At 35.7% G+C, this 19,823-nt stretch overlaps 1 protein-coding gene across 1 annotated transcript in view; it reads left to right on the forward strand.

Annotated features, from left to right (window-relative positions):
• The window catches only part of DNTT (DNA nucleotidylexotransferase), an 86,562-nt gene that overhangs the window by 4,901 nt on the left and 61,838 nt on the right, over positions 1 to 19,823 (forward strand). Inside the window, exons 3-5 of the mRNA XM_068399705.1 lie at positions 5,833 to 5,958; positions 15,949 to 16,119; positions 17,383 to 17,454. Coding sequence (XP_068255806.1) covers positions 5,833 to 5,958; positions 15,949 to 16,119; positions 17,383 to 17,454 — 369 coding nt within the window. The remainder of the gene's footprint in view (positions 1 to 5,832; positions 5,959 to 15,948; positions 16,120 to 17,382; positions 17,455 to 19,823) is intronic.

Below are 19,823 nucleotides of genomic sequence, written 5' to 3' on the forward strand. Positions count from 1 at the left end.
TCTGCAGCGTGTGTCTTCCTGTGAGGCAGAGGATGCCTGCGTATTTAACAGCAATATTGCACTGTGCTGCTTCTTCCTACTGATGTTTAGATTATGAAGGATGATTCATAAATATCGCCCTTCTCCAAGAAAAACTGTAGCTCCTGGTTCATTTTTTTCAGTCATCTTTCACTGCCAGAAACTATTTTCCAGGATTTTACATGTAAGAATTACTGTTTAATAACACTTCATTGGGGGGTAGGAGCGAATACACCAGATGGAGCTGTTGCTCTCAGGCTCAGCATAATTCATGACACAATATGTGTTTATAATTGCAATCCCTCCAATGCAGTATTTTTGCAGTATATTTATAATATTTTCAGTGAATCTGCTGGAGGGAGAATAGACTGAACAAATTAATGCAAAACAGAAGAAACTGAAAACCTTGTAACTACTGCATTACGTAATCTCACAGGCAAACAGGTCATAAAAATATAAATACTGGGAATGTGCAGAAGTTCTCTAAACAAGAAATAAATCCAAAATGTGAGCAAAATCCTATGAACTTTGCTGAGGGTTTCACATCAGGGTTAAAAGTAAACCAGATTACCCTTTATGTACATTCTAATTTCACCAGTACGTGAAGACCTATAGATTCAGATATCTCAGAAAATATAATTTCATAGATTTTTTTTTTTCTTTTCAAAGCAAGAAATGCCTTTCTCTTTCTCCAAAATGTGTTCAATGATGCTGAAGCTTACTTTTTTTTTTTAAAAAAATCAGTAAGAAGGCTACTGCAAGTTGAACTGCCTTAGTTTTCTTTTATATGTAAAAGTCCTTTTGGAATACTGCCAGAGCAGAAACTTCTGAAAAGGTAGCAGCACTGTGAGGAGATCATTATTATACTTTGACACTGGCTCTGCAAGTAAAAGCTTCTGTTTTTATTGAAACATAAAGATTTCATGCTAATAAATGTAGAGTGCAATAAGCAAGCCAGTGACAGCTGTACTGTTAACTTTAAAGCTTATAATTAAGACCAGTCTTAATTACATAGTGGCTCTAAAGCCAAAAATAAACATTTTTGTAAAGCAAACAACGAAGGAAGAGAAAGGATTCTAGAAGTTCAGCAAATTTTAAAATAATTTTATTGTTGCAGTGTCACCATGATAAGTTTTTTTCTGCCTTGAGAAATGAGAAAGGATTGAAGTAAAGGTTAATTTTCTTTTGAAGTACTAGACTGAACTTGTACATAATGTAGTTTAATTGAAGTTTCACTGAAGACAAATTTGGTCTATTATGTCAGTCTTCTAAACTGTGAAATGAAAGTGAATTAACAAACCTTGAACTCAGGCTAAATCATCAAGGCTTTGAGGTAAAAGGAATGGATTGCAGTGGTGGAATGTTTTGGGTGAAATCTCGTCTACATGTAGGTTAGTGGTAAAATTCCAGTAAATATCAATGCAGTAAGATTTCATCTTTCAGATCTTACAGTAGCCTATTTGGAAGGTTGTTCTTTATTCCGGACATCTGTTTTAATGTATCACTAAAAAGAAGTGTCCTTCTCCATGCAAAACAAGGGGAATAAAATCAGAATTACAGACCATTAGCTAACATATTAATTACAGTTGTCACTAAAGTACATCTTTCTGTGGCTGCGAATGATCCGAGAGATACTCTTGTTACCAGAAAATAGTAACCAAGAAAACTCTCCAAACCAAATGATAGTTTAGAAAGCCGACATTGGTTTATTGCAGCGCTGGGTGCACAGGGGATCTCTCCTCCTAGCATGCACACCTAAGAACAAAATCTTGCCCCTTATATACAATTCCAAGGGAAAAACCCACCCAATTAAAAAAAAACTTATACATAACACATTATGTAATGCATTACGTAATGTCTTTATACATGCGTACTAAATTGGGGAAGGGGTCTTTGGTGGTCTCTGGGGGTCGCTGGTGGTCCCAATCCCCCTTAAATCGTGCTTGTGTGCAAGTGTGGTTGAGGCCTTCTTGTTTACAAGTACATGTGTTCCCGAGAAGAAGATATCATTTTGGACTTCTCTCTCCTCTGACACAAGAGTTTATGAATCAAATTAATTTAGACATCACAAAGTTATTCTTTATAGTTTTGTTTTGTCTTTTGGCCTTATATAATTAGCAGAGACCTTTGTTTATCTAAGAGTAAGTGTAAACAGCATGAATCTTTGTTTACTATATCCTTGTTATCAATCCCATAAACAAACTTTATCTACAAAACATGTAGATACTTCAGAACCTATTATTATTATTCTATATTATTCTTAGCTAAAAGGAAGATTATTGACAGGAAAGTTTGTTCTGTATAAAGGTAACACAGAGCAAGCCTTTAGAGCCTACTCTGAGGCCTACTCTTGCTAAACTGTTGCTAACTTGAACCGTCTGGTATCACTCTGACATTAGTGATTTACAGAGTAAAAAAGGTTGGGTGACCAGATCTAAAATGACCTGAATTCTTATTGATTCATTCTGTAACCGTTGACTTTTATGGATAATAGTCATTGCTTAATTTAATAGGCTATGGAAGTGTGGTAGCCAAACATCAGCTTTAAAGGGAAATGAAAATATTTCTCTGGCAAAGGAATGCCTTTGTCCAGAGACACCTTTCTCACCACAAGCAGATGGGTATTCTGGACAATAGCAGGATATGGACTTTAATACGTATGCAAGGGCATCCCCACATGCTAGAAAGTAGTGCTGTTTCCTGGGTAATGGAAAAGAAAGAGGCAGAGGAGAAGCTTTCAGAGGGATAAAAAGAAAGGAAGAGAACCATAAGTGGGTTGGCACCCTCAGCAGCCTTAGGAACTGTACTGTGACTGCGTCTCTTCTGCCTTTTCTTCAGTCAGAACCCAAAAGTTGTTAGTTATTTTTTGGAAAGGAAAAGAGATTTATTTCCTTGAACAAAGGATTTCCTTCCACATTAGGAAAACGAAGTGCTGCATCTTTTGATCCCTTGCCATATCATGTGACAGGCAACTAATATTTAACATTTTCCAGAGTGTCTCACACTGTTGCCTCATGAAAGAGAGAGGCTCTAACTAATGGAGGTAATCCTTCATACTGACAGTCAGAGTTTCCCAGAAAATAAAATGAAACTTATAAACTGTCTGCCTTCTCTTCATAAAATTCTGGATATCAGCAGACTTTATTATTTTATCAATGCTGTCTGGACTTTACAAAGCTGCTGGCTGTTGAATAATGTGGCCTGATGCAGTCTCTAGTATCTGTGCACCTTATTCACTTCTGCCCTGTTTTCTCTCTCACTTTGTTATTTCCCTATGTCATTATACTTCTTTATGTATTAAAAAAAATAGTTTGACAAAGAGCAAAGTAGTCCCCTACAAGATTAATTCTGCAACTAAGCCTCTCTGCTCTACAAACTGATGCTAATAGTACAGGCTGATTTTCCTGCTTATGCCATGTGGAAAATGTCACTGTGAAGGAGTGGCAGTGACGTTCACTGTTACTGCAGCCTGTATGTGGGGTACAAATGCTGACTATCTCTAGGAATTAAGTAGCCTACACATTTGGATATTTTTCAGTGGTTGCCCCTGTGCACTGTACCATAATTTAATTTTAATGTAGTGGAGTTATCTGGAAAAAAAAAGGGGTTTTAATGTTTAAATTTTTCTCATATTCATAGTTGTTTCTTCCCAGTACTACAAATTATTTTGAGGTAGTGTGAGTTTCTGGGATTGCATGTTCTACACTGCAGTTGCTACTGGATGAAACATTAGGTTTGTCCCATAATCTGTACAAATTATTTTATCTTAGCTGGTCTTCCCACCAAAAAACAATATCAGTCCTGTTCTTATGTTCTGATGGTGATAGGAGATCATCTCTGTAGTTCTTATGCAGGCATCATAATATTCCCTAAAAATCAGACTATAGTAATTACTGTTTGCTAGATGTTTTTGCTGTTAATTTCTAGCTGAAGTTTCTTCTGTTGTTATATATATTCAAGTCCTGTTAATTAAAAGCATAACTTTGCTAATTAAGAAAAATGCTCAAATATCTTTGCTAAGGCCGGAACAGGATGTTTATGTGCCAGTCTGTCAGCCTCTTAAACGCATAGAGTTTCTGTGTTAATTTTGCTCTCCTCCACAATGCCAGGTAATGCTATGTGTAGGGCTCTTGGTCTTTGTCTGTGTCCTAATGCAGGTAATAGCTTATTATACATTCTATTCAGTAATGTTCTGTTTGTTCGCAGTCTTTGCAGCTGGCACTATCATTTCAAGCAGTATATTAGCTGTAATCAATCATAGTTTATATGATTTAAAATCAATTTTAAAGTATAATTCATGAATGTGTGCAAAAGTGGATGAGTAGTGCAGTTGATCCTGGCTGAAACCCATTTCAGTTATTCCCAGGAGTGGTCTTATACATAAAATAGCTTCCTTCCTTTCAGTCTATACTATGAAAACTGCCGTATAATTCACTGCTCCTTCAGCTGTGTAAGTAAATGTCTTTTTTGTGTGTGTGTGAATACCATTATTTAACTACTCTGTATCAAATACAAAGGCAATTTAGCATGAAATTATATGTGAGGGGTGTGTGTGTGAAGGCACATACACATATTTATAGGTTTGCCTAGCACAGATGCTGGCTTGGTGTCTGCATGTCTTTGGATACAGGGGAGAAAGGGCCCATCATTCCATTAGTGGGGTGAAAATTTCCTCTGTGTATCTTTGTGGTATTTTTTGTTGTTGTTGACCCATTTCCCTGTGGCTTTTAGATAGTGCAATGCAATACATTTTTAACAGAACTGCCAAATGTTTTCAGACAAAATGACAAATAGCAAAAAAAATACACAGAAATACTGAGAACATTTCGGGTGTTTCCAAAGTATCTCTGATTGGGCACTTTCAATGAAAGCAAAGGAATTAAAGGGCTGGGCATATAAACCAGCAGAAAATCTGGTGCCAGGTTGTCTTTTTCCAGTTGCTCCCTGGTCAGGACACTCTCCTGTTGAGGACTCACGTTCAGGACTTTGTTTTGCTAATGGGGACACCACTCTGCATATCCTGCCTTTCAGGAGAATTCCCTTCCCACCCTGCTACAGGGACTGCCCACAGACTTTTTGTTGATCCTCGTTGATTTTGCATGGAACAAAATTAGGCGAAAAGCAAATGAGTGTGTAGGGTGACCTCGTGCTTGGGAAACTCGCATGTAAGATTTGGCACCTGGCTCCTCGTCCTTTCTCCAGTGAACACCTAAAAATGATGTCTGAATTGGATCAGCATCTGTGGAAGGGGCTGAGTAAGAAACCACATCATAAGGTGAACAGCGGCTGGTGGATGAAAGGCTAGAGATGACTCTTCTATGGCTGTTTGTAAATGTTTCCTTTGCTTTATAATGACCCCAAAGTAGAACATTTAGCTTAATGAATTGATTCCAAACCAAAAAAGCTTTCTTTCATTTTACCTGGGAGAGGGGGTGGAAAGTTTATTTTAAATTCATACAAACATTTTTTTCTCCACCACTGAATTGAGCTACAGATCAAAAAAGTCAGTTATTTGAGCATCTCTATTTTAAAATTTTTTTTCTTCTTGGTCTAACGTCCCTGATCTTATATTGAATCATGTAGTGTTTTCTGGGAAAACTCTCTGTTCTTTCAAGCTTGTCCACTCTTAAAGCTTTGTAGTTTTTCAATCTTACTGCAGTAACAAGAGTAGTAGTACAGAGACTTGCCACGCAGAAAGACTCTTACCACATTTAAAGGTATGTATTTTGGGCTCATGAAATGTATTTTTGGCATTTTAAGCTATTTGACAGGTATGTCAGCAACCTTCTCCCCCCCTTTTTTTTCTGTTGTTAGGAACGAGATCAGTCTCCTCCTTTGAATGCACCTGAATCAGAAATGCCATCATTTATTGCAAGCAAAGTATCTCAGTATTCGTGTCAAAGGAAGACAACTTTAAATAACTACAATAAGAAATTCACGGTAATACTTATTCTATCCATGAAATAAAAACTAGCATAAGTAAAATAATTAATACAGTACTTGCATCAATATTTTCTATGGCATCCTCAGCAAATTCATAAGTTAAACAGGCAGCACAATGATAACAATTTTAAAAAGTTATAAATCTGCCATATTTAAATTAAAATTGAGTGCAAGCTTAATTTCATCCTTTAATATTGCTGAAAGCTTAACACAGTGGATCTTTAAATACACTAATAGCTTGTAAACACATGAATTTTTAAAACAAATGATAGAATAACATTCTGAAAATGTCTTTTAGCCTTTCATCACAGTCATTTGACAAGTTGGAAGTAATGATAAACAAAAGTTTGGTTTAGATCAGTCCAAGGTACTTTGCAATTGCTGTGCTGCCTTCTCATTTGCCAAGCTGTTCGGTTCTTCAAAGTGTGGTTGTGAGCTTCAGATTTTCACAATTGCTTAGTTATGAAAACAGATTGCATGATCAATGTAATTACTTTAACATGATGAAAAGAAACCCTTAAATTGTCTAGCTAAATAGAAATCTTAGAGATTGTCATACATCCTATTTAATGCTCGTAACATTACATAGTTCAGTGGGTATGAAGAGCCTAAGTAATCTAGTCTAAATTCATCTTAAGTTATTGTGCCTAATGGCTCCTCTTGGCTGGCTCTACTCAGTGACAACTATTCAATAGGAAATATTTGACACAGAGACTCTAATGTAGTGTAGTCTGAATAAATCTGGCATGGTTACATTCATGTTTCAACTATAACATGAAACACCTCCTCATCTTCCTAAAATTTTATTATTTATTTTGTTATTTATAGGTTTTATGCTTTTACTTTTTGTGTGTCCCTGCAAATATACCCAAATCTTTCAAGTAAATATTATTTGTAAGATCCATATAAAAAGAATCACAACAGATACCAGTAATTTGAGAATAAAAAACATTTACAAGGTAATGTAAATAATGTAAATACCTCTGGGAATTCAGAATGAAAGATAAACCTAAGAGCAACTCCAGAATGTCTTGATCTGGGAATGCACAGTTAAAAAATAAACAACCTAAATTTTGCCTTATAGTGATGCCTTGTAATAATCATCAGTTATACCAATTATATAATAGTGTTTATGGTACTCAAGTAGTTTGAACTGCTTATTTTAAAAAAATTCCCTTTTTGAGCAACCTGATGGGAATTGAGTTTTGACCCTGCTTTGAGCCTGAGGATAGACTAGAGCCATCCTGAGGTCCCTTCCAGCCCCGATGATTCCAACGTTGCCAAAACAACTTCTTTTGAAATGGCTCCTGCTAGAAAAACAAGGCTGTGAATGTTATTATTTAACCTCTTGAAAGTAGTCTGTCTTTTTCACTGTGTACAAATATCAAATACACACTGCTGTAGGGGAAGATGTCAGACCAAATGTAGTATGACCCAAGAGTCTGTAAAATACCAAACTTCTTGGAGAAATAGGAAGTAAGTGTCTTAGTTCTACGCTTCCTGAACACTGTGGAATGTGGGAGTCTGGCTTTTTGTTGAGTTTTCTGTAGTAGGACATTTTGTCAGTCATTCTGAAGGTAAAAAATTAAAAGTAATTGTGATGGATAATGGCAAAGTGCAATGGCTACTTCTAGAAGGCACAAAGTTGTTGTTGATTTTTAATTATCATGAACATTTTGAGCACAAAAAAGATCTAGAATAAGGCAGTTCCCTTTTTAATGGTACCTTTAAAAATTATTTTTACTTTTTGAAGCATCTAATATCTTTGTAAAGTCACACAGTATTTTTCCACTTTCAAAGAATGAGTACTATAACTCTAGTGAATATATAGTTCATCTTCTAGCTGTTAAATTCCTGAATTTAGTCCAAGATTCAGTTCAAATAAAAACTATGATAGCAGCAACGTATTCATTGAGTGGTTTCTGTTATACCTATGTTTCACAGGGAGGCAGTCCCTAAATTACTAACGGGTTTATCGTTGCAGCAGTCTTAATGTCAGAGTACAAATTCATTTGATAAGTGAATTTAGCTGAACACATTAGAAGCAGGGCAGTTCAGTGACTGAGGCACTGAGACTCCCTTCTGTTATCCTGTATATCAAACATTTCTGAGTCTGGGTAGAAATCAGGTTTCATAGTGAAACGGTGACAGTTTTTCATCCTCATACTTTAAGAGTAAATGTTCGGAGTTCATGCTGTATTTTATTTCTGGAGGTGGTACTGGACAAGTTGATAATGCGTATGAGTCTGTCTAGCATCTGCATCTTCATAGTTGTAATGTAACTCCTTAGGGCCGTTGCTCTTTTTCCTCACAACCAAAGCTTGCAATGAAAGCTGAAGGCTTGGGTGTTTACAGACTGCAAGAGCTGGCCCATTCCCTGGAGTCCTGCCAGCTAGTCTGCCTAATGTCACAGGAGCCTGATTTTCAGTTTTGCTATTGTTTTGTCAGTCTTGTATTAAACCTGTAATTCACGTTCTCAAATAAAAGTATTCCAAGAGATTTTTCAGTGCGAGCACTTAGCAAATGCACTGAAGCATTGGTATAATTCACTTGTGTCTGCTGTGGGCAGCCAACCATTAAATGACAGACTTTCCCTGGCTCAATCCGTACATCCTGAAAAGTACATCCAAACCATCTTGAATTATGTTTTGATGATAGTATTTTGTTATAACAACTTTATTCTGTGAGCCAGGGCTGTTCCTTTTTCTTACAGATTTTCTGTTTTCTTTGGTTAGCTTGAAAATAATGTTTTTCAATCTTGTCCATAACAGGGGCACAAAGCTATTATTTGCTTATGCATTCTTGGATGGACTCATGGATTCTTCCTTTTACTGGACTTTGCCCTGATAGCTTGTATTGACTTCCTCTTTCAAATGAGTAGTAGTTACATTTGACATCTTTTGGTCTCTTCAGAAGAGCAGGAAAACAGTCACTAATAGGCAGTGATGTGCATACAACGAGGCTTTGAATATGCTGATTTCTTGGGAGAGTCGCTTTTGGAGACTTGATTTCTGAAGAAATTGGTAATTAGCGATCAGTTTTAATCTTGAGTCCTGTTCTGTATCTGTTTTGCCATGAAAGAGCATTTATTAAAACCAAATAGCAGAGATATTTGATGAGATCTCATGAGGACAATGTGGTAGTTTGACACACTAGATGCAATTTCTATGTTCAACTGTCCCATGTTTCCTTTCTATTGTAATAGCCAGAAAATAACTTACAGAAAAGTGCAACAAAACAATTTTACATCATGGAAGAAGCTACAGAAGGGTGTGCAGATGTGAAGGTTTCGCGACTATGTTCAATATGGGGTAAATCCTGCCCAAATTGTTTTTTTTATGAACTGTTGAGTAGTAGCAAGGCCTGTTGTGTGAAGAATAGACTAAGTTGTCAAATTGAATGCCAAGGAGGAGATAGTGACATTGTGTGGCAGTTCATGGAGGAGAAATGCAACCACTTCAGACCTGTGGGGCCTTGTGCAGTCTTTGGGTCACTGTGCATCACATACTGTAGCCTCATGGTATGTAGGTTGGGAACCACTGCCACAGGCTTTACTGGTTTGGGTGATTCAGGAACGCATCTGAACACATAGCCCTGACTCCACAGGTGAACTGTAGCTGTTCAGATGGGTAAAGATGCAAAACAAAAGGGCAAATCATTTCATCAGAGGCTGTACCTTAAGACAAACATACAGGAAACGCTCTAAACATTAATGTTATTATGGAATATAATATTACAATATTGTTCTCTGGCTCATTTGTAAATAGCTTTCCATCCTCCCCCTCTCCTGCTGAAAAGATACACTTGGGGGCTGCATTGTGTTTTCATGTGGTAAAATAAATGGAGTCATTCTGCTGTGCCTGAGAGGGGTTGTTGGATTTGAATATTAATACCAGACTGCAATAAAATTCAGAAAGACGTTCTTCTGTGAGGAAAATACAATTTAATTCTTACAGAAGAAACTAATTAAGTCAGAGGCAAATGGTTCTGTGATTCTGAGGCTTATTGCTAATGCTACTGAATGTTACTCTGCTTTGGTTGTTACTCATGGTAATGAGAATGTGGATGTTTAGAATGGGAAAGGTGCCTGGTTTTCTTTCCACTCTGTTAGAAGAAAAAAAAAATCCCTTTTTAATTTTCTCTTCTTTTTTACCTACAGAAACATGTATCAGTTATGCCAGTGGCTCAAGCATTTATTGTTATTCCATTTCAAAACAGACCTCAGGAGAACCTCAGCTTTAATTTTATAATGGACTTGGGAGCTCTATAGGTAGAAAACGGCTAACTGAATGCATGCCCTTAATAACGGGTACTGTCTTACTGACATAGCTTACAGTAAAAATTCTCTAGACAGTATATCAAAATTACAAATTTTGTAAATGTATGTGAGGTGTATACCTATCCAAAATGAACTAGTGGTTTGGTTTAAGGAGGAAATATCTCTTCTCATTTGTAAGGTAAGTGGGAGGGTGCTCCCTAAAATACAAACAGAATATAAATACACCTGCACTTTTTGGCAAATTAAATTTGTATGTATACATCAAGTCTATGCTGCTTTCTTTGACCTTATTTATATATGTAATATACATTTTATGCTTCTTATTACACAGTGTGTTTTTTACCTAGGACAGTGTTACATGATTGACACTAACTGCATTTTTGTGCTCTGTCAGCAAATCTTTTCTCACAATTGTCTTGTTTTCTTTCACATTATGTGGAAAAATATGGAAACTTCTCAAGAATACCACTCTTTTATGTTGTAAGAAATGAGCCTGTTGTTATTAGTTAATATGAGGAGCAGCTGGAGCTAACAGATATTTATTTCCAATAACAGTGTGTATACAAGGCCCCTGAGATCGTGCACATTATTCTCCCAGATCCTTTGTTTCTCCAGCTGATGTCAGATGACATCATAAAATCTTTGGACCTGGGCAAGTATTGGGCCTTTTAGCTCAGATAACAAAAATAAAAAAAAATCAGATTGAACAAAAATGGATCATTTTATTTATTTGGAAATCACTTTAGTCAACACTACAAGTTGGCTCAAATTGCTTAATTCTCCTTGAAATAAGCACCTGAAAGTATTTATTTTCTCCCTCTGTGTATACAAAAGGTATTCACGTGCCCTATGTCTCTTCCTATTGACACATGAAGTTAGGATTTACACTGGGGAAAGTGAGAAGAAAATTATTGGAATGGATGATTCATTCTAAATCTCTTTAAAATCACTTTGGTCTGTTTTGAATGGAAACCAAACACTGGCAACAGCAATGTGATGAAAACTAGGACCCACCCTTTGGATTTACGACTAACTAAATAAACTTCAAGTAGAAAACAGTGATTAAGAGGAAAAGCAATTTAACTCAAATTGCTGTTCTGAGTATAATAGTCCTTCAACCAGATATCATGTAGGATTTTTTTTTATTTGTTTATCCCACTTTGCTATTTAGCTCTTTGGTGGATTAAGTTCACCTGTACAATGGTATGTTATTATTTTTTGTTTGTGCTGCAGTATCATTTGCAGGCTCAAGTAAGAGGCCTTTTTTTGAGAGATGCTGTACAAACACATTGTAAAAGACAATTCAAGCCTTGGAGAGTTCATAGACCTAATAGACAGCAAATGAGAGATATCAAGGGAAACAATGGCAAGGAGGTCTGAAGCAGCTTTCCAAGGTTGCACAGCAGAGGAGCGGTGGGTCTAGGCATGGGAATCAGGCAAGTACCCTGCCCATGAATCTGTTGTACTTTCTTTACAAAGCAGATTAGATTTAAAATATGTTCTTGGTAGTATAATATTGGTGATTTCTGTTCTCACAGAGTCTTAAAATGAGATTATAAAAGACTATTTTGCAAGTAGCAATGGAACTGCTCTGACAATCTTGTTGAAACAAGCAGAGTAGTATGAAGGAAAGCATGGGACCATTAGCTTCGTTTGGTTTTTTGAATATGAGTGGACTCATGTACTCTGGTATTCATGTTGGAAGGTAATTGGGTTAGCCGTTCAGCAGGCATAAACCAGCATAACATTATTGATTATTATTTTTTTTCCTCAAATCATTCTCATATATTAGTTGAGAATCTTGCTCTTTGTGTTGATTTCAGTGTTGTGATTTTTAGTGTTTATAATATAATATTTTAGTGCGCATTTTTACATGTGCAAGATGCTTATTGGTAACTTTGCTTTGTTATTGATATTTTATCTTATTAGGTCTTAAATACCAGATACTAAATGAGCTTCAAAATTCCTGTCAGTACATTCACCCTCTTCCTTATTTTTAACATAATCCAACAAAATGTTTGTGTACTATTGTATCTGGCCCGCTGGGATCTGGAAGTCCATTCCATCCCCAGATTTTTCCATAGCCCAAGTGTCACCAACATACATTCCGCAATTTTAGAAACAGATGGAAAATTTGCAATAACTGAAGAGCTGAAATGTAGCCCAGCTATCTTTCACATTTAATTAGAGCAGCCCTAGCAGAATACCCTGGAGATTATGAAAATCCCACGTGTCGGAAATCTCTAGAAATTTCGTTTCCTGTTAAACTAGTACCTTTTAATCAGACAATCTGAGTATTGATCTGATTGATAAAAAGATGGTAAGGTGGTTAATGTAAGAAATACAGAGGTTTAGAATAAATGAGGGGTCAGTAACTTTCCTTTTATATCACCTTTAATAGATTTCACCAGAGATCCAATGGATTCTAAGTTTTCTCAGCTAATATAGGAGTTTCATGTGTTTTTCCCCTCTGGAATATTATTCAATATGGACTATATTATTCAATATGGACTATAATGTTCAATAGATAGCAACCCCACTTGGAGATCAGTTGCTTTTTTTTTAAAGCAGAAAGATTTTTATCAAAAAGAATATCAAAAGCAGTTTTATGTAAAAAGACAGATCTGTAATTAATTGCAGCATTTGCAGGCAATGTTTTTGTAAAGGGAATAATGAATATTCAATACTATTTAATTGGTTATTTAAAACAGCTAAACGAGCTTTGCAAAGGCAGGAAAACAATGAAAAATGCAAAATAGAATGATAAAAATGCTTTGATTATATTTTCTCATTGACTGTCAACAGTCTCTGAGTAAAATGCTACATGTGATTGTCTTTTTCAATAATGATGGTGACACAGCTTTTCTGAAAACTGCCCTCCTGCTAGCAGAATGGGGCTAATACCTCTCTGAAACAGCAGTGGTGCTGGTACATGCAGGCACATTTATCATGAGGGCTGATTATTCAGTATAGAATACATCAATTTAAACGTGCATAGAGAGGCTGCTTGTTGGGAGTGAGAAAAAACATCTCTAGACTTTCTGAGCTTCCTCATCAAGAAGATGACTTTGCCAGTCTCTGTCATTACTACACACTGCTGAGCAGGTACTTATGAGAACTGTTTTCTGTCTATGTATTTGTCTGTATAGACTATTTTAACAAGAAGGTAGCAACTACATGTTTTTGTTTCTGTCCCCCATTAATTCTGCTAGTGTTAATTGGAGTAAGAAATTTCTTGCCAAACACTGCTTTCTTGAGTATTCATGTGCACAGATTGTAAAGAGAGGAAAAAGTAAGCAAAAGTAATCACAATTTTTTGAGTGGAAATATAAACCTCACTTAAAGCAAGAAGTAGCATATTTTATTGCATAGTAGGAAAGAATCTTTGTATCTGACAAACAACAAAAAGAATAAGAACTTGGGAAAACATCCAAAAAAAACCCTCAACCCACAAAAATCCTACAGTAGAGGAAAAATCTGACTTCTATCACCCCACTTGTAAAATATATATTCCCCATTTGCTTTGCAGTACTGTGTATGCTGTATTTGTTCTTCCATATGTAAACTGGGATGAATCCATGCTGCTTGTGACCTCAAATTGGTAGTTTCACTTTTTTCTGCATTAGTTTTCTTTCTAAATGGGAACTATAATGTGCACCTGTCTTTAGCCAAGAAGTATGTAATTAAATACAACATAATCTGTCAAGCAAATAAAGATCTTAAATATGGAAAAAAAGAAAAAAGAACAGCAGTTGAATAAATCCAACAATTAGCCACTGCAAGAGCTTTGAAGACAGCTGTAAGGAAGCTAAGGTTTTGTGCGCTGTTTTTGTAATGGAATGTTGGTTTTTATTTTTTTCTCAAAGGAACGTTCTCCGTGCTCCCTTTGATTCCTTATACTCAAGGGCTAGTTGAATGTAAATACTGGTAGAAACTTCCAGATCAAGCATCTTGCTAAACAGCTCTCTATCTCAAGAAGTCTGTCATGAAATGTTATGAAAATAGAATCGCACAGAACTTGCTAATCAGGATAATCAGAATAGCTGATAAATTAATATGCAGCTAAGGGGAGGATTTTTCCAGCGAGATGGACAACAGGTGACTGATCCTTACAGAGATCAAGGAGTGAAGTTACACTGGCGATATAGAACAAAGCAAATTCTCTGTAGCAAGCCCTAATTAATTATTTTTATACATTTTAACATGGTAACACAGGGAAAAAAAAAAAAGAAAGTGGTTTTGTTCAGCTAAGGTGCCTATTTCTTCTAAAGAGATACTGTCAAACCAATTAAGATTTGTACTTTTTATTTGTTAAGAGGAAAGTTTTGCAAATCCTAGGGTCAGTAGAGACAACATTTTCTTGAAGATTTTGATCTTCATTTTGCTTCAATGCGACTATAATGTTTGTAACTTGAACAATGCAACATATCAGATGGTCTGTTTTTCTAGAACTGACCAAGCAATGAAATGTAATCTGTAAATAATCTACATTAATTGTGAAAGGTACATTTAAGTTTAAGAAGTTGTTCTGTTTTAATGATCTAAATGACTGTAGCTCAAGTGAAATGTTTTTGTTGTTGTTGGATCTCTGGCAGGAGTGCAGGACACAGTGCAGTGCGGGAGGCTTGTTTCTGGTCTGTACCTAGCCTGCCCTGTGCGATTTGAATGGTCCACAAAAGCATCCCAAACAGCGAGGTGTGGGATGCATTTCAGATAAACGTTTTGAACAGTGAAAGTCTCTTCTGGAAATGGTACACTCTTAAAAATCTCTAAAGAAACCACTTAATTTTGCAGTCTTGAAAATTGTTGAGGTTTTGTGCAAGGTTTCGTTAAGAACTCTGATTTCCAGCTGCTAATCAGCTGCAAGCCTTCAGAAATTCTTAGGTTATTCACAAACTTTTTTGCAGCATTTGTTCTCTGCCAAAACATAGTGTTCTACAGTGGGAAACCAAAAAACTGCTTCTGTTCACCACCACTGTGCAATCTGTTCCCTGCATTTCATTTCTAAAAATTGCTGCTTATTAAGATACGTATATATTCTGAGAGGGAAGTAGACTCCAAAGCTGCATACATTGACATATGGATAGTTAAAAAAAAAGAATTGTACTGGCAATCTCCAGGTAGTTTCGAGCACAATGTCAAATAAACCAAGCCATGGAGAGCTGAAGAACCATAAAGAAAATGTGATTCTCTTTGCATAGGTCATACATCTGAAAAATTGAGGAAAAAGCGAGTTTGTTCCCTAAATTACTGAACAGAAGCATGGCTACAAGTGCAAAAAGAAGTTGGTTTCCAGTATTGCCACAGACTCCTATTTGGTTGTGTCTGAAAATGAAGGTGTCACGTACTGACCTGCTGGGTTACTTATGTTTGGGCACAACTCTAAAAATTATGGTGCTATTTTACATTGATTTAGATCTGCACAGAATATGGAAAGTCTATCTCACAAAAGATTTTAAAGTTTGGCTTTGTTAAAGATCAGAATCTTTTCCCACATTTGCCTCTAAAATACAATTTTTATGATACTTGCAAAATTTCAAGTGGTTAGAAAATTATGCTGACTTTTTTTTTAGTGAACTCTATCTTTTCACCCAGGTATAAAGAAATTATCCTTGAGTTAGCATGCAAAGTAACCTTTCTAAGGAGTATACTGAGTAGCTTATGCTTTTATTGACCTCTGACTCTTTCCTACACCTCCTCCTCCCCAGGATGCCTTTGAGATAATGGCTGAAAATTATGAGTTCAAAGAAAATGAAATATTCTGCCTGGAATTTCTGAGAGCAGCTTCTGTGCTGAAATTTCTTCCATTTCCAGTAACCAGAATGAAAGATATACAAGGGTTGCCCTGCATGGGAGACCAAGTCAGAGATGTCATTGAGGTAAGATACCTCTGAATTATCTGCCAATTGATTCTTTTACAAATCTACTTTTAGAGGTCACAGAGTGCAGCATTGCTATCTGTGTGTATTTACACAACCTTCTATATTTCCTGTAATAACATTATATTATCCTTATTACTAAGAATGCAATGATTTCTGGAAACCTTTTGTAGTAACATAAGGTTCTGTGATGGAACACACGCCCTTAGGAATAAAGGTAACTAATGAATAAATACAAGTTAATAAATAATGCAGTATTGTCTTTGTATGTAATTTTAAAAGGCTAACTCTGATTTGGATGTGACAGGTTAACTGTTAATTGTTTTGTTCATGTGACTCTGCCCTTGGCAACATCACTTTGCTCACCTGAATGCTTTATTAGAAATACTATTTTTGCAAAACTGGTAAATATTTTAGTACTTTAATGTTAAATCCTACCTTGCTATGAGTCATAGCAGAGCCTTTTATCTAGGTGATGGATGAACTTTACATTCTTACTGGAGCTTTGAGTGTTCACTGCATTTTTCTTTAATTCTTAGCCTTTTCAGGACGCCACATCTCAGGTGCTGTTACTGCAGCAGGCAACTGATGAGGGGGTCTCAGCTGTTGGGAGAGGTCATTGCTGAGTGGTGTGATTCACTCTGGCTCCTTGTTTGCCTCACTCCACCAGTTAAGAAAGTAGCCTCTGAACTGCTCTTTGTACCTGCTACCTAGGGACTGGGAATTCAATTACGATTCCACAGAAAATAGGATCGTTTTGGGAGTTTTATTGGTGGGGGTTTTTTTTGTTTGTTAGTTGTTATCAGAAAGACTGAAGGAACTGTAAACTCAAGAAAAAAATATATCTGTTCTTACAATGCTCTTTCTTCTAAGTGAGGTAAACTCAGACAAATAATGAAATCTAATTTTCAGGACAACTCATTGATAGCTTATGATAAATAACTGCTTTCTGGCTGTGAATTAATGAGTAAATAAATACTGTGAAATATATTCCATGGTTCCAGTTTCTGCTCCATCCTTGAGTAAATTTAGAAGCACTGTGAAATTTATTCTCTGGTTCCAGTTTCTCCTTCATCCTTCAGTAATTTTCTGTCTCAAAAGGGATTGCAGAATTTGACCCTAATGGAATAAAACAATATGCTCTTGCTAAGGATGCTCTTCATGTTTTTACAGGTTGATAAGACTTTCTTTTAGATTATTTTACTAAATCTTACCGTAATCTTGTTTGGTTTTTTTTTAAAAGTAACATTTTCCTTTGTTTAGGAGATTATTGAGGAAGGAGAGAGTTCTAGAGCTAAAGAAGTGTTAAGTGATGAACGATACAAATCATTTAAGGTAAATCTTTCGAGGTTTGTTGCTGTTGTTTAAAATTCCATATATTTTCCTCTGTTAAGTAGCCCTTAGACATAACCATAAATTTTAGGATAAAGGAACATCCAATATCAAGTATAAAGAAAGGTCTTTATCAAAGAGAAAGGGAGAGAAATTGTGATAGGTAAGGAATAATGGTGAATTTAGTTACTTTTCTAATTAATGTGATGTAAGCACAGTTGCTCTGAAGCTTAAACTAAAGTCTTTTTCCTAAAAACTAATGTAATGTATACTCTTCGCTGTAACTTTAACCAATGTTTGGTTTATTTTTTCCTCAGCTGATTATCATTATAACACTACACCATCTCATTCTGGCATTAAGAAAATATCAGGTGAAGAGGATGACTCAGTTCTATTTTAATTATCTTTTGTGTGAGGCAGAAGGAAGAGGACTGGAGATATTTCTTTGTTAGGCAGATTGTAGGTTCAGAGTAATAGTCACACTTCATAGTTACAGGGTATCTAAAACACATAAATACTGCAGTTCCTATTTCTTAAATATTCAGTGAATTCTCCACTGGAAAAATATTTTTTCAATTTTATCTGCAGTTTTAATCTCTAAAAATATCCTGTTTATGTCTTCAGAAAAATTTAAAGCAGAGTGTAAAAGGAATGGGACTGTTTAATTCTCCCCTGCATTACTCACTTTTACTTCAGCTATTGAAAGGCTCTTTCATTCACTCTGACCTATAATACAAATATGAAAGGATGCTCAGTGACAGTTTTTGATGCCTTCTGTAGCAATACTCAGAGAAGAGGTGTAGATTCACATGTATAGCAGGATTCAGGAAACAGACTTGCCTATTAATGGTAATAAAGGTTGAAGATGAGCCATTAAATCTTATATTTCAGAGTTTAAGAAAATTTCATGGAGATTAGAATAAAACCTATCAGGGGACAGATTACCTCAAATACACTTTGTGCCTCATTTCTCATGCCAAATTACAACAAACTTATGTGGTTCTCTTGTTAGCTGAGCACAGTCTCAGCATTTTGGCTAAATTGGCTGTAGCCAGTTTTTCCCAACAATTTTTTATGTGTTTCTAAGAAAGCCAAGAAGAATCCCATAATATTAGTGAATTCCTGAATTTCACTGTTTAGCATGGTTCTGGTAACTGCTGCAAATCGCTCATCATGACTTAAAAGATCACTGCTGGTCACAGGACCACAGTTATCAAAAGACTGAAATAAATTATAGTCTATGTTTTAGATATAGGATACATGAATGACATGGTCAGTTTGCCTCCTTATGGAAGTGGATGCTGCAAAGAATAAGTTCATATAATTCACTTTCACCAGCTGAAAAAGAGTAATGCTTGCATACACAATTTAAGAAATGGGCTACCTGCTACCCACACTGCACTCACAGTGTCTCTAAATTGACATCTATAAATCTACTGAGTAATAATGGACCTTAGTATGGAAAGAAAAAATGTGGAGGTTTTTTTCCCTAAAAATTTGGATAGTGCCATAGAATCCATTTTCTTTAGTTCTCTATCCCAATATTAATTAAGTCTCTTGGAATCATTCTAAACCCAGTAACAGACCCTTTTGAAAAACTTTTAGCACTAGCAAAAACATTAAAAGATAACAATCCAAGTATTTAAAAAATCATTCTTTCATAAACACCCATGATTCAGACAAAGAATAGGTAATTTCATCCATTATATGCAAAATGTGTATTTTATATTATCTAAGATTTTAATTATTTTCTTTTCTTTATCTTAATTATTTCCAATGAATTAATCTCATTAGAAAAACACAAAATAAAGCTAGCATGGCTGGAATTCAGAGGTTGTATGTTCAATGGAAAGTAGCAGTTACTCGTATCTTACACAGCTACTCATTGAATTCTATAAAAGTACAAAGAAATTATTGAGAGCTTCAGTATTGACAAACTGAACATAAATAACGTGCTTTTGGGCAGGCATGAAAGTTTTCCCTCTTGCTTTCATATCACTGTTCATCTGAGATATTGATCCACTGAATAATGCTTACAACTGTGACATTTTTGCTTTACAACCTTTCATGGGGAATAAGTTAGTATACAAAATTACTTTGGAATAAATGGAATATAACCATGCTAAAACTTCAGAGACTGGTAGATTTGGGCATTTTTTTTTCCAGTGGGCAAAATAATGAAATCTGTACTCCAAATAAGATGTATAGGAATTTAGCTTGGCTCACATGAGGACTGAAGAATTGTAAGACTGTTTGCAATATGCAAACAAACAAAAATTACCATTTGTACTTGAAATTGAATCCCATTTTGGAAAACAATATTTGGCATGACCTCCAAATGTATGTGTTTTATAGAATGCAGTACAAGAATA

The sequence above is a fragment of the Nyctibius grandis genome, chromosome 4 (assembly GCF_013368605.1).
Source record: "Nyctibius grandis isolate bNycGra1 chromosome 4, bNycGra1.pri, whole genome shotgun sequence".
Lineage (NCBI taxonomy): Eukaryota > Metazoa > Chordata > Aves > Nyctibiiformes > Nyctibiidae > Nyctibius > Nyctibius grandis.